The sequence below is a fragment of the Capsella rubella genome, unplaced genomic scaffold, assembly GCF_000375325.1.
Source record: "Capsella rubella cultivar Monte Gargano unplaced genomic scaffold, Caprub1_0 scaffold_1, whole genome shotgun sequence".
Classification (NCBI taxonomy): domain Eukaryota; kingdom Viridiplantae; phylum Streptophyta; class Magnoliopsida; order Brassicales; family Brassicaceae; genus Capsella; species Capsella rubella.
In genome coordinates this window covers 17932683-17947575 of record NW_006238923.1, presented here as the reverse complement: position 1 = coordinate 17947575, position 14893 = coordinate 17932683, and the positions used below count along the sequence as shown (strand labels likewise).

At 34.0% G+C, this 14893-nt stretch overlaps 2 protein-coding genes across 2 annotated transcripts; both read left to right on the top strand.

Annotated features, from left to right (window-relative positions):
• The first annotated feature begins 14 nt into the window (after nucleotides 1-14).
• On the top strand, nucleotides 15-3927 carry LOC17896773 (probable LRR receptor-like serine/threonine-protein kinase At1g51820). The gene is made up of 13 exons (XM_006306679.2): nucleotides 15-99; nucleotides 202-721; nucleotides 880-1355; nucleotides 1439-1589; nucleotides 1674-1745; nucleotides 1839-1910; nucleotides 1998-2069; nucleotides 2152-2333; nucleotides 2427-2656; nucleotides 2753-2879; nucleotides 2976-3041; nucleotides 3116-3305; nucleotides 3386-3927. The coding sequence occupies exons 1-13, from the start codon at nucleotides 27-29 to the stop codon at nucleotides 3792-3794; spliced, it is 2640 nt and encodes an 879-aa protein (XP_006306741.1). The 5' UTR covers nucleotides 15-26; the 3' UTR covers nucleotides 3795-3927.
• Nucleotides 3928-4481: 554 nt separating this feature from the next.
• LOC17900775 (probable LRR receptor-like serine/threonine-protein kinase At1g51820) lies at nucleotides 4482-8464 on the top strand. Its single transcript, XM_023789457.1, has 13 exons — nucleotides 4482-4559; nucleotides 4655-5180; nucleotides 5338-5813; nucleotides 5894-6038; nucleotides 6141-6212; nucleotides 6302-6373; nucleotides 6467-6538; nucleotides 6624-6805; nucleotides 6914-7140; nucleotides 7239-7365; nucleotides 7455-7520; nucleotides 7606-7795; nucleotides 7888-8464. The coding sequence occupies exons 1-13, from the start codon at nucleotides 4487-4489 to the stop codon at nucleotides 8294-8296; spliced, it is 2637 nt and encodes an 878-aa protein (XP_023645225.1). The 5' UTR covers nucleotides 4482-4486; the 3' UTR covers nucleotides 8297-8464.
• Nucleotides 8465-14893: the final 6429 nt, after the last annotated feature.

Below are 14893 nucleotides of genomic sequence, written 5' to 3'. Positions count from 1 at the left end.
CTCTCCGTTGGACAGTAAGGAGAACAATGGAGAGACACTGTGTCATCATTGCCACTTTTTTGCTGATACTTCATATTGTTCGAGCTCAAGATCCAACCGGTACGTACAAAAAGTTCTTTGTTTTAATCTATATATATGTGCTTGTTCTTGAACGGTTTGTTAGATTATAAGATGTTTTTTCCATTGGTTGTCTCTTATTAGGATTCATTAGTGTGGATTGTGGTTCTCGTGAGCCTCCTTACAATGAAGCCAAAACTGGTTTAACATATACATCAGATGCTGATTTAGTCCACAGTGGTAAAACCGGTAGAATCGCCAAGGAATTCGAACCGCTAGCCGATAAGCCGACTTTGACACTGAGATATTTTCCAGAGGGAGTACGGAACTGCTACAATCTAAATGTCACCAGCGACACCAACTATCTGATAAAGGCCACATTCGTATACGGGAATTACGATGGTCTTAATGTTGGGCCAAACTTCGACCTTTACCTCGGTCCTAATTTGTGGGCAACGGTGAGTAGTAATGACACTATAGAGGAGCTCATCCATGTGACCAAATCCAATTCTTTACAATTGTGTCTTGTTAAGACGGGAATAAGTATACCTTTTATAAATGTCTTGGAGCTACGACCAATGAAGAAAAATATGTACGTTACTCAAGGCGGTTCGCTGAAGTACTTATTCAGGGTGTATATTAGCAATACAACTAGTCGTATAAGGTAAAATGTTTTAAAAAGAATTATATTTCTTGAAAATAATTTTTTTTTACATGTGACATGTCAATAGTATTATAGTTTTTGCATTTGAACATTTGGCATTTTTAGGCATATGCATGGTACGTTAGTTCTATGATTTAATACAAGATTATGCATGGCAGGTACCCGGATGATGTCTATGATCGTAAATGGTACCCGCTCTTCTACAACTCATGGGCACAAGTAACTACGACTCTCGAATTAAACACAAGTGTTACTTATGAACTACCACAACGTGTAATGGCAGCAGCAGCAACGCCCCTAAAAGCTAACGAGACCTTGAACATTACTTGGACAGTAGAGCCTCCTACTACACAGTTTTACTCCTACATGCACTTTGCCGAGCTTCAGACTTTAAGGGCCAACGAGACAAGGGAATTCAATGTGACGCTGAATGGAAACTATACATATGGACCTTACAGTCCTAAACCCCTAAAAACCGAAACCGTATTCGACTTACGCCCAGAGCAATGTGATGGCGGGACATGTATTTTGCAGGTTGTGAAGACGCTGAAATCTACCCTTCCACCTTTACTTAATGCTATCGAGGCTTTCAGTGTGATTGATTTCCCGCAAATGGAGACTAATGAAGATGATGGTATGTCGATTTTTACATTCATGATCTTATCTACAAGTCTTTGCGTTTTGTGTTTTGATTCTTGATATAACCAAGCTTTACAGTTGCTGGTATCAAGAACGTTCAAGATACTTACGGATTGACTAGAATTAGTTGGCAAGGAGATCCATGTGTCCCCAAACAGTTCTTGTGGGATGGTCTAAACTGCAACAACTCGGGATTAGATAATTCGACAACACCAATAATCACTTCCTTGTGAGATGAACCGTTCAATACAATTTGTATCAGTATTTTATATCATCGCAATTTCAAACTAATATCTTTTTCTTTTTTGTGTAGAGACTTATCTTCAAGTGGACTAACTGGGATCATCACCCAAGCCATTCAGAATCTAACTAACCTGCAAGAACTGTAAGTATCTCAACGGTTAACCAAACCTCAAATTTGTTTTGCCTTTGGAAATGAATCATATTTGACGGCTCGGTTCTTCTTTGTTACTGGTAGGAACTTGTCAGATAACAATTTGACTGGAGAAATACCTGATTTTTTAGCTGACATAAAATCACTCTTGGTCATGTGAGTTTATAATGAGACACTTCAAATTATTTTTTCTTTTTAATAAGTTACTTAAAATAGTTTTTGACTCTTTGTCTACTCCAACAGAAACCTAAGTGGTAATAATCTCAGTGGTTCAGTTCCTCCCTCACTTCTTCAGAAGAAAGGAATGAAGTTAAAGTAAACTGATTTTGTTTGTTTTATTACTATTATGCCGATTGATGTAATTGAATACCTTCTTAACAACATTCACATTTTGCAGTGTCGAAGGCAACCCTCATCTTGTTTGCACAGCTGGTTCATGTGTGAACAAAGGGAATGATGGAAATAAGAAAAAGAGTGTCATAGTGCCAGTTATTGCATCAATCGCTTCAATAGCTGTTCTTATAGGTGCATTGGTTCTGTTTTTTATTCTTAGGAAGAAAAGGTCACCAAAAGTTGAAGGTACGTTATCAACAAGCTCAAGAGTAATCAATATACAAATATCAAACTTAATTAAGTACTAAGTCTGCCAACATTATTTGCTTAAAACCTTAGGGCAAGCGTCAGATGGTAGATCGCCTAGATCATCCCAACCGGCAATAGTGACCGAAAATAAGAAATTTACTTACTCAGAGGTTGTGACAATGACAAATAACTTCCAAAGAATCCTTGGGAAAGGAGGGTTTGGAATCGTTTATCATGGTTTTGTGAACGGTACAGAGCAAGTTGCTGTTAAGATACTTTCCCATTCATCATCTCAAGGATATAAACAATTCAAAGCTGAGGTAATCTCTCACTTCAACTTCATCATTATCTCGAACGAAAAACATTGGTTAAACTTTTCTAGAACTTGAAGTTGTGATTTACGGTTTGGGGTTTAGGTAGAACTTCTTCTTAGAGTTCATCACAAGAACTTGGTTGGTCTTGTTGGATACTGCGACGAAGGAGAGAACTTGGCTCTTATCTACGAATACATGGCCAATGGAGATTTAAAAGAACATATGTCAGGTAAAAGCCAAAGCAAAGATGATATTGAAAGTCTTGTTTCAGTTCTTTGGAGGTATCATAAGATTTTGAAATAAATCTCTTATCTTAAAAACACAGGAACACGTAACGGCTTTATTTTGAATTGGGGAACTAGACTAAAAATAGTCGTTGAGTCAGCACAAGGTTGGTTTAAGAGATTATCCCCATAATATTTTCCATTATTGTGTTTTTTTTTTTAAGCGTTTGGTATGCCGTAGGACTTGAGTACTTGCATAATGGATGCAAACCACCAATGGTTCATAGAGATGTCAAAACCACAAATATATTATTGACTGAGCACTTCCAAGCCAAACTTGCTGATTTTGGACTTTCAAGATCATTTCCAATAGAAGGTGAAACTCATGTGTCAACAGTTGTTGCTGGAACTCCTGGATATCTTGATCCCGAGTAAGTACTATGGCTTACGATTTTGTAGGTTTTAATGGAAAGTTTTTGTTAATATATTTAATCATGTTTTTGTTTTCCAGATACTATAGAACAAATTGGTTGACTGAGAAGAGTGATGTTTATAGTTTTGGGATTGTTTTGTTGGAGATCATTACAAATCGACCCGTGGTCGACCAAAGCCGTGAAAAGCCACATATAGCAGAATGGGTAGGAGTAATGCTTACAAAAGGAGACATCAAAAGTATTATGGATCCAAGTCTTAATGAAGATTACGATTCTAATTCTGTTTGGAAAGCTGTTGAGCTAGCAATGTGTTGTCTAAATCCTTCCTCAGCAAGAAGACCAACTATGTCCCAAGTTGTTATTGAACTAAATGAGTGTCTCGCATCTGAAAATTCAAGGGGAGGAATGAGCCGTGACATGGACTCAAAGAGTTCTATAGACGTGAGCTTGACCTTTGATACCGAAGTCAGCCCAAGGGCTCGCTAGTTTACATGAAGGTTTCTCCTGCCATATCACGTGGATTTGTGTTTATTTGTTTTTTTTTCTTTCTATGGACTCGAATATGTCTCTCATGTATCAGTCACATTATTTGTTAATTAGCTTTAAACTTCTATCTCTACCGGTTGATACATGCGAGTTTCAGAGATAGAAACCTTTTGACCCACGAGAAAAAAATATGAAAGCGATACACAAAGAGCATTGACTTGTGACGGTGGAGATTACAAATACGAAAACGTTATCAATCTAGAACGAAGAAGACTCAAAGAGACATTATAACCAATGAAATGCCATACAAAGGTCAAAGTCAACGGAAGACGTGTTTAATTACAAGGTTGTGGTTTAATGCACGTCTCCTTTCTAGATATTATTCCTCGTTTTTTCGATGTCGACTACACCGAAATATTTATTCGTTAACTTTAGTCAATGTTTTGGTGGTCTAAAGTACGTGAGAATTTTTTCGACCACTAAAATAACTCTCGTCATTTGACATAGAAACAAAAGACAGTAGTTTGTCATTATCTCCCAACTTGTTCTGTCTAATCATATTTTTCATCGTGAAAAAAATCCCTTAATTATTTATTTTTGTAGCTGCCTTGGGACTTTTGAGAAAGTGGCTCATATAAGTCATATGTACTCACATGCATAGCTTGATATCTTAAGAAAACGCGAGAAGAACAATGGAGAGACATTTTGTGTACGTTGCCACTTTTTTGCTGATACTTCATCTTGTTCAAGCTCAAAATCAAACCGGTAAGTACAAATTTCTTGATTTAATCTATCTATATATGTGTGTGTTCTTAAACTGTTTCTTAGATGATACGCTATTTTTATTATTATGTTATTAGGATTCATTAGTGTGGATTGTGGTTTATCCCCTCTTGCATCTCCTTACGATGAAACAGAAACGGGCTTAACATATACATCAGATGCTAATTTAGTAAACAGTGGGAAAATCGGTAAAATTGCCACGGAATTCGAACCGTTCTACGATAGGCCTGCTTTGATACTGAGATACTTTCCCGAGGGGTTACGAAACTGCTACAATCTAAATGTCACCCGAGACACCAAGTATTTGATCAAGGCCACATTTGTATATGGAAATTACGATGGTCTTAACGTTGTGCCAAACTTCGACCTTTACTTGGGTCCGAATTTGTGGACAACGGTGAGTACTAATGACACTCTAGAGGAGATCATCCATGTGACCAAATCCAACTCTTTACAGGTATGTCTTGTTAACACGGGAATAAGTATACCTTTTATAAATATGTTGGAGTTACGACCAATGAAGACAAATATGTACGTTACTGAAAGCGGTTCACTGAAACGCTTATTCAGGCGGTATATCAGCAATTCAAGTACTCTTATAAGGTACATATATAAACATATCTCTCGATTGATTCTTTGCATACATGCATGTTATCAAAATTTTAAAAATATTTCACATATCAATAGTTGTTGCATTTGAAACGATAGAAAGCTATATGTCAGATGAGTAATGTGATCTAATACATGATCGTGCGTGCAGGTTCCCGGATGATGTCTATGACCGTAAATGGCACCCACTCTTCAAAGACTCATGGGCACCAGTAACTACGAATCTCATTGTAAACACTGGTATTACTTATACACTACCACAAGGTGTAATGGCAACAGCAGGAACGCCCCTAAAGGCTAACGATACCATGGGTTTTACATGGACAGTAGAGCCTCCTACTACACAGTATTACGCTTACATGCACTTTGCAGAGATTCAGACTCTAAGGGCTAACGATACAAGGGAATTCAACGTGACACAGAATGGAATATATACTTTTGGACCTTTTAGTCCTCTACCGCTAAAAACCGCATCCATATCCAACTTAATCCCACAGAAATGCGATGAAGGGACATGCATTGTGCAGGTTGTAAAGACGCTGAAATCTACCCTTCCACCTATACTTAATGCTATCGAGGCTTTCAGTGTGATTGATTTCCCGCAAACGGAGACTAATGGAGAAGACGGTATGTCGATTTTTAATTCCTTATCTACAAATCTTTGTTTTATATGTTTTGATTCTTGATCATATCATCAAACTTTACAGTTGCTGGTATCAAGAATGTTCAAGATACTTACGGATTGAATAGAATCAGTTGGCAAGGAGATCCATGTGTCCCCAAACTGTTTTTGTGGGATGGTCTAAACTGCAGCATCTCTGATAATTCTACGCCACCAATAATCACTTCCTTGTGAGATAAATCGTTTAATATAATTTGTATTTTTTTTAATAACAATGTCAAATTTGAAACTATTATCTCACAGTTTTTTTCTATTTTTTTTTTAATCTTCAGAGACTTATCCTCAAGTGGATTAACTGGGATCATCACGCATGCCATTCAGAATCTAACACACCTGCAAAAACTGTAAGTATCTCCACGGCTGACCAAACCTCATATTTGTTTTGCCTTTGATGAATTATATTTGAAGTGTAATAAAATTTTATTTTGGGTAGGGACTTGTCAGGTAATAATTTGACTGGAGAAATACCTAAATTTTTAGCTGACATAAAATCACTCTTGGTCATGTGAGTTTATAATGAGACACTGCAAATTATTTTTTTTCTTTTAGTTAAATTACTTAAAAATAGTCTTGACTCTTTCTTTGTCTACTCCAACAGAAACTTAAGTGGTAATAATCTCAGTGGCTCAGTTCCTCCCTCACTTCTTCAGAAGAAAGGAATCAAGTTAAAGTAAACTCTTTCATTTCTTTCTTTTTGATTGTTATCAGGCTGATTGATGTACTTGGTATCTTTAACACCACTCACAACTTTACAGTGTCGAAGGCAACCCTAATCTTGTTTGCACAGCTGGTTCATGTATGAACAAAGGAGATGAAGGGCATAAGAAAAAGAGTGTCATAGTTCCAGTTATTGCATCAATCGCTTCAATAGCTGTTCTTATTGGTGCATTGGTTCTGTTTTTTATTCTTAGAAAGAAGAAGTCACCAAAAGCTGAAGGTACTATATCAATAAGCTCAATTTTCGTTGCTTTCTTAATTATTATCTTAACATAAATATAAAAATTTAAGTACAAAGTCTGACTAAAGTTTTTGCTTAAAACCTTAGTGCCACCACCATCTTATATGCAAGCATCATCCCAACCGGCAATAGTGGCGAAAAATAGAAGGTTTACTTACTCACAAGTTGTGACGATGACAAATAACTTTCAAAGAATCCTTGGGAAAGGAGGGTTTGGAATTGTTTATCATGGTTTTGTGAACGGTACTGAACAAGTAGCTGTTAAGATACTCTCCCATTCATCATCTCAAGGATATAAACAATTCAAAGCTGAAGTAATCTCTCCCCTTCAACACTGACTCAAACGTGAACACATCAGTAACTCAATTATTTCTAAAACTTGAACTTGTGGGTTATGGTTTTTGGTGTATAGGTAGAACTTCTTCTTAGAGTTCATCACAAGAACTTGGTCGGTCTTGTTGGATACTGCGATGAAGGAGAGAGCTTGGCTCTTATCTATGAATACATGGCCAATGGAGATTTAAAAGAACATATGTCAGGTATAAAACAAATATTGAATGTTCTTTTTTAAAAAAAATTTAAGTTCTGTGGAGGTAACATTTGAGTATATGACTTTGACAACAACCAGGAACACATAACCGGTCTATTTTGAATTGGGGAACTAGACTAAAAATAGTCGTTGAGTCTGCACAAGGTTGGTTTAGAGATTACACCAATAATCTTTTCCTTTGTTAGTTTGAGTTGCTTGCTATTAATTAAAAATGAGTATTGTTGCATAGGACTTGAGTACTTGCATAATGGATGCAAACCACCAATGGTTCATAGAGATGTCAAAACCACAAATATATTATTGACTGAGCACTTCCAAGCCAAACTTGCTGATTTTGGGCTTTCAAGATCATTTCCAACTGAAGGAGAAACTCATGTGTCAACAGTTGTTGCTGGAACTCCTGGATATCTTGATCCCGAGTAAGTATTACCGCACACGAAATTCCATTAATTTTTATTTTCTTTAAAGAGAAATAAACTTGACACATTTTGTCATATATTTTGATTTACAGATACTATAGAACAAACTGGTTGACAGAAAAGAGTGATGTTTATAGTTTTGGTATTGTATTGTTGGAGATCATCACAAACCAACCTGTGATAGACAAAAACCGTGAAAATCCTCATATAGCAGAATGGGCAGGAGTAATGCTTACAAAAGGAGACATTAAAAGCATTATGGATCCTAGTCTCAATGAAGACTACGAGTCTGCTTCTGTTTGGAAAGCCGTTGAACTAGCAATGGGTTGTCTAAATCCTAATTCAGTGAGAAGACCGACCATGTCCCAAGTTGTTGTTGAATTAAACGAGTGTCTGGCATCTGAAAAGGCAAGGGGAGGAGCGAGTCGGGACATGGAATCAAAGAGTTCTATAGAAGTGAGCTTGACCTTTGATACTGAAGTGAGCCCAACGGCTCGGTAGATTACATAAAGAAATATCCTACAATACCTCATTGATTTTTGTTTATCTATAGGACTATCCTCTAATATGTTTCTCTGGTATGTCACACTTCTTAATGAGAAAATTTAATAGAGAACTAGGATGTGAAGATAAGGGTTACCGTAGTCAACTTGAGTAATACTCTGTTTCTGAGTAAATGAGAAACACAGAGGAAAAAAACAACTCTTTGTTTGAAGACAGAGTAGGAAGCAAAACAGAAAATAAGTCAAAATTATTAAGCAAAACATAGATTCATGGCTAGGGATGAAACACCATATTAGTTTAGCCAATAGAAATATAATAATACGTCATGTAATATTAAATCATAATTGAAACCAGATAAATAAATAAACTTACAGAAATAATATATGTATACTTTTTGATTAAAGGACGTTAAATATCGGTTTGAGTTTATAAATAAAATTCGAGCTTGGGTTTTACAATCAAACGAGATTATGTGTTAGTTCGGATTTGTCAAGGAAGAATAGAATTGAAATTTTTTATGATTAAACAAAATTATATGTCCATTAAGATATATAAAGGAGAATTACGGTTTATAATTTACAATTAAACAAGTTATAATATGATATTTTAGAACTAGTGAAAATATTACAAATACAATTTTTTGAAAGTAAAGTTAAATCATTCATCTATAGATATAACAATTCTCACTAATAGAAAAACTTCACAAAATTAATTATTTACTTGTTTTGATTCTCTTATTTTCCTATGTTACATGCTTTCTAATTAATTTTCGTTACAGGTTCACAAATCTTTATTGTTACACGTGTCAAATCTTAGCGATTCATTGACACGTTAAACTTCTTTCAAACAAGGTTGACATGTGTTAGTATTCTTTTAATTAACTACTAATTTGAAAACAACAAAAAGTGTAAGAAAAGTATATAGTTTAATCACTTTTATTTATTCCATATCATTTCTTTTTAATAAATATTTACAAAAATAGTATTTGCAATTATTTCCTTATTAGGTTTTGTGATGGTAATTATTTTCTTATAGGAATAGTAATTGAACTTTAAATATTGCCTAATTTTGGACCACTTTAACACTTTGACCAATTTATTATGTGTGACAAAGAAAATAAAAAGAAATAAAACTAGTCAAATAACATTCATTAATAAATTAACCTGTTTTATGAAAAAAAAACATATTCAAATATATTTAAAGTGTTTCTAAATTTACAATGCTGAGAATTGGGATAAGTTTTTTATTCAACATCAGAAGTCTATAAATCAGTAAAGAGAAACAAAAATATATTTAAGAAGTATTTTGTGATATATACTCCCAAGTATACTTAGATTGATACGAAATAATGAATCTTGCGTTAAGCTTTCTGATTTTAATATTTGTTTCGTCTTTTGTGTCAATTGAAGCTAGATGTCACAAAAATACTGTAGTTTTTCAAAACAACCTTTTCCTAAGTCAAAGTATTCTACAAGTTCATTGCAAGTCCATAACCGATGATTTAGGCGATCATTTTGTGACATTTCAAGGTCCTACATACAATTTTAGTTTTCATGATGGTGTTATCTTCACGAAGACAATCTTCAGATGTAACTTGTGGAAGGGAGCTCTTATGGAGTATCATAAGAATTTTACAGCATATACAGGAGATCTTATTTATAGGTGTGGCGCATTGTACACATGGGATGCACGAGATGATGCTATTTACTTGTCAAAAGATGATGGTGAGGCGGAGAAACTCATGTATAGTTGGATAAGAGATGATCAAAAATCTAAATCCTCATTTCATCTTATAGACTAACCGTGTTGCCTTTTTGTATGTCAGAGTTAATAAAAGTGAGAAGAAAATATCTATGAATTCTTCTAATTTTGGTTTATGATTCATATATACATACTAGTAATCATCCCGTTCTACGCACGGGTTTAGTTTATTTATTTTTTGGATTTAGTTATTTTCGTTGAAGTAGTAAACTCATACTATCATTTATAATAATTTATTAATAATATATATAAGTTTTTGATCATGATTATAAAATAACGTAAATTTGAATAAGAAAATGTATATGATTAGTTATTGGGTTACAAAATGTATTTATCGTTAGAGTAATTGTGTTCTACAAATAGGACATGTTGTTATGCATCGTTACCGGTTGGTAATGCATTCATGGTAAAATTTGTGGTTGCATAGTATAAGTCGAAAACGAACATAGGATCATCATTATGGCCATTATTTGCTAATCTCACGTCGAGAGCAGCACCTTCTTGGTCACAATCATGAAATGAGAGATCTTTTTCCGGCCCCGAAAATTTATTATTGATGTTTTTTCCTCTTTAGATATTCAAACATACTGAGCATTCACCATCTGCTTCGTTTGTGACTTGCGTTTGCTCAATTTTTAGGTCTCCTATTACCAATTTTACATCCACTCTTGTTGACGCATTTGGGTTGTTATCGTCAATTTCGAGATAAGCTTCAATTGTTTTTTTTGGGCTGCTTTAACTAATTGAATAGCTGAGTGCCTAAAAGCAGTCAAATTATCGATTAAATTAAATACCTAATGTTTGTATACAAACTTTTATTTTAATGTTTTGTTTGTTTTTTACTTTTTTTTTTTTACTTTTTTTTGGTTTTTTTCTTCATTTTTAATGTTTTCTAATAGTTTTTTGGTTTTATTATTTTGAAATGATGGTAGAATTAAATACTCATTGCAATATTTTATTTATTCTTAATTAATAATATTTGTTTTATTCATTTGTATAATATTGTAAAGCTTATACAATTAGTATTCTACAATTTGGACATGTTGTTTTGTGATGTAACCATGTTACAATACATTCATGGTGAAATTTGTGATTGCAAAATAGAGTGTTAATATTTTCTGGTCCTTGTAGATCTTCAAGACATATAGCGCATTCACTATCTTCTTCTCCGGTAGCTTTCCTTTGTGTAATTTCTAGATCTTGAATTACCACTTCTACATCAAGTCTTCTTGAAGCATTTGGATTGTGATCTTCGATTTCGAAGTAGACGTTGAGCGATTGATGGTTGTCCCCTCCAAATGAGAGAATAACATCTTGTATAAAATTTATCAAGTTAGTAACTAACATACCTGAGACTGTTTCGTCGATTTCATGAAAAGTGAGATAGAAATCGACAATATTTTTGAATTGCGTGTTATTTGGCTGTAGTAGATGGTCGTTGGAAAATGGGATTGTGTAGCTGATGTTGCTTTCTTGTCGATGTGGTCTATCAATTTTGAGTAAGAGCTGGCTGGTTGGTTGTATTGCTGTTATAATTGCTTCGTATAACAATGCATAGAGTATGTTATCCATTTGGTTTTTGTAGATGATATTTGTTTTTGTTTTTGGCTGTTTTTTTGTTTGTTATTTTTATGATATGTTTGATATTCCTATTTATAGTGGAGTATGGTTATTTGATATTGTTATTATATTTCATTAATTGTCATTATTCCTCGTTTTTGTTTACCGTTAGTCTTTTTGGTTGTTATATGTATTCAATGTGATTATTATTGTGTAATCAATTTGGTGTTTTGATTACTGTATATAAATTCATTTGACTTTTTATTCTTGTGTGTTTTTGTCCATACCAATTATATAGTCACAGATGAGCTACAGTGTCACTTTCGTGGTAAACAAAAATCATGATTAATGGTCATTGTTCTTGTTGTCATTTCAGAACAAAACAACAGTACCTTAACATATTTGATAGGTTTCCTAATTGCGGCTTACATCACTATTAGCAATACGTTTATAGATTTTTGTTTTCTTGATCAATATGTGTTTGACAAATAACAATGATCAAATTGCGAGCAGTGCATTAGACAATAACGGAGAGAGAGACTTTTGTCACTTCTCAATTTTTTTTTTATATTAGCTTACCTATTAGTTTTTACTGTTAATTTTAAAATATTACTATATTTGTTTTTCTTTTCTATTGTTGATTGTGTATTGAATGTATTTAATTTGGGCATTATTATTGTTGATCCTAAATCATTGTCTACTATTTAAAATTTAATAATAAAATATGAATTAAATGTGGAGATACATTGTAACTTCTATATATCTCCTCCACTATGTTGATTTTCAAATAAGACCAAAAAAGTTTGTCTGAAATTATGGCTAACATTTCTGAGCTTAATCTTACTTTTCATATACCAGAGGTGAAGCAATGTTACTTCAATGATGAAGAGTGTGTTGAATAATCTATGTTTTTGGCTTGGTTGAATTTGAATAGGACCAATGCACTTGCTTGAACATTCACATATGCAGAGATTCCAAGTTTGATTACTTGGAATAGAAAAGATAAACAATTTCAAGCAAGGAAAAGAAGCTTTCAAATAAGAAGGATTAACATGTTCCTCGTAACATGGGCGAAGTGTATTTTTTGAGAATACTTCTTGCTATTGTGACAGGGCCTACATGTGGTGAAGATTTGAGAACTTATGAAGGTGTTGTTTATGGAACATATAGAGAAACATGTTTGGCACGTGGTATAACTGAATAATGATTTTGTTTTGTATTGGAATAAATTATTTCTTTTTTCTATTTAATACTCTAATAAAACATTTGGTTTTGTGCTTTTGTGTTTGTTTGCCAATGTTGTAAAGATCAATATAACAATATCAGTTGATCAATATTGGCCAATGTTTTTGGTTTTCTTTTTCTGGTTATGTGTTCATCTTTATGTGAGTCTAAAATTTTATTATTAATAATTGATGTAGCACTTTTACCAATTTTTAAAAATATTTACATAGCAGATATCATGGGCCTTATTTGGTGTTTAGGTCCAGTTTACCTCTTTGTTACTTTGTGTCATTTTTGTGGGTCTGTCGGTTACTATGCTTTTGTTTTTTTTTCGTTTGTGTTGAAAACTCGAGAGTCAAGACAGTCGTAACTTTATTTTTTTGGTTTTTTTTTTTGTTTTGGCGGTTGAGGTGAAGCATGGTTTTTTATTATATCAGCTCTCGTTTTCTTTTTGTTTCTCTTGTACTTGCACTTAATTTTTATTTGTGTTTGCTCTTTAGATATAATTGATGTAATTGTTGCTCGATTTGCTGTAGAGGATAGAAATTAATGTGTGGGTTTCAAAACTGTGTGACTTCCAATTTCAGTATAATATAATTCATCTATTATAAATGTCCTTAGAGATATTTGTTGGTATGAGAATGCAACACGAAGACTTTAAAAAAACGTTTAAATGGTTAAGAACTCCATTATATCTGAAATAAATAAAATCTAAAACTCGTGTGGCCGTCTATAATAAATAGGAAAATGTAGGGAGTGAATATAAGACGACAAGAAGTTTTTGGGGTCACAATTTGCAAAAAAACATGAAGGATCAGAATGTGTCACGTGTCTCTCACATGGGTTTCCCGACGTGAAGCAATTTGAGAGGACGAGTAAAGTCGGAATAAATGTGAGAGCTTCATCTTGTGTGTCTGCCCTCTCTTCTTCCTTCGAAGCTGAGCTTTTTTTTGGGTTGCTTCACAGTTCAGTCACTCCACAAAGAGATTCACATGATTTTTAGAAAGCAAAGTATAAGATCGAGCCAGAGAGTAGAAGAATAAGAGGAAGGATTGATAAGAGCAAGATAAGGAATTTTATAAACCATGGGAGGTTATGTGTTGGGTTCGGCCAGATCGGGGCAGATGATAATGGTGGCTCTGGTTCTAATGGTTGGATCATTCTACGCCGGCTCTATCAACCTTTTTCTTCTTCCAATTCACTGGCATGTACAAATTATATAATGTGAAGGTTGAGTATGAAAATAATATGAGTATAAGGATACTTCGGCTGTTGCCCATATCTAAAAGGATACTTTAATGTATGGTAACTCCTTCTATTGACTCTTATCTCTTTTGGGGGACACTTGCTATTGATGCCCAAGCCAAGCTTTCAACCTTAAAAGGCGAACTCTTTTTGTGAAACAATCAAATTAGCTTAGAGTGAACCTGCCACATGTTTAATGCTGGTTAATCATATTCTGAATCAGATGAGATGATTTGTTTGTTGCGTCCTTTACCATGTCGGGTGCTTGTAACTTTTGGAATAACTGTTTTGGACGATTCCCTATCACCCAAAAGAGACATATTTGGGCAGTTCAAATTTATAACCTTTATTCTTATTATTTAAGATTAAGTTATTAGTTTAACTAAGAAATTAACCTGGTGGTGTTTCCTCTGTTCGGCATTATAGAGGACAATCCATCTTCAGCTACGTGACTCCTGTTATGTGAAGTAAAAATTAGAGACAAAAAGTATATGACGTATTACTGCTACAAAATCCAAAGCACCTGCTAGCTCCTTGTTTCCTCGTTAGTCTTCCAGGAATTCCAGAGTACCACACCAACAGAAATTGTCTATAGAAGATATAGGTTTTTGTAAATATGTAATCATAATAACCTGGAACAATATAATATTATTTCTGTTTTTCTTAAAAAATGTACGTGTTTTTAAAACCTGTGGCGGAAAGTCTTTGTCTTCTTTAACTTCTTCTCCTTCTTCTTGTTCGGAATAGTTGTTTTTGGCTAGATTTAGTGTAAGAGTTGTTTTGGTTAGTTTAAATGAATTGGGC

Excerpts from the sequence above, each read along its gene's own strand:
- LOC17896773 (XM_006306679.2), top strand. The coding sequence starts at position 27 with ATGGAGAGACACTGTGTCATCATTGCCACTTTTTTGCTGATACTTCAT. Across the intron at positions 3,042-3,115 it reads AGTCGTTGAGTCAGCACAAG|GACTTGAGTACTTGCATAAT; the intron begins GTTGGTTTAAGA and ends GGTATGCCGTAG. Across the intron at positions 3,306-3,385 it reads CCTGGATATCTTGATCCCGA|ATACTATAGAACAAATTGGT; the intron begins GTAAGTACTATG and ends TTTGTTTTCCAG.
- LOC17900775 (XM_023789457.1), top strand. The coding sequence starts at position 4,487 with ATGGAGAGACATTTTGTGTACGTTGCCACTTTTTTGCTGATACTTCAT. Across the intron at positions 5,814-5,893 it reads GGAGACTAATGGAGAAGACG|TTGCTGGTATCAAGAATGTT; the intron begins GTATGTCGATTT and ends CAAACTTTACAG. Across the intron at positions 7,521-7,605 it reads AGTCGTTGAGTCTGCACAAG|GACTTGAGTACTTGCATAAT; the intron begins GTTGGTTTAGAG and ends ATTGTTGCATAG.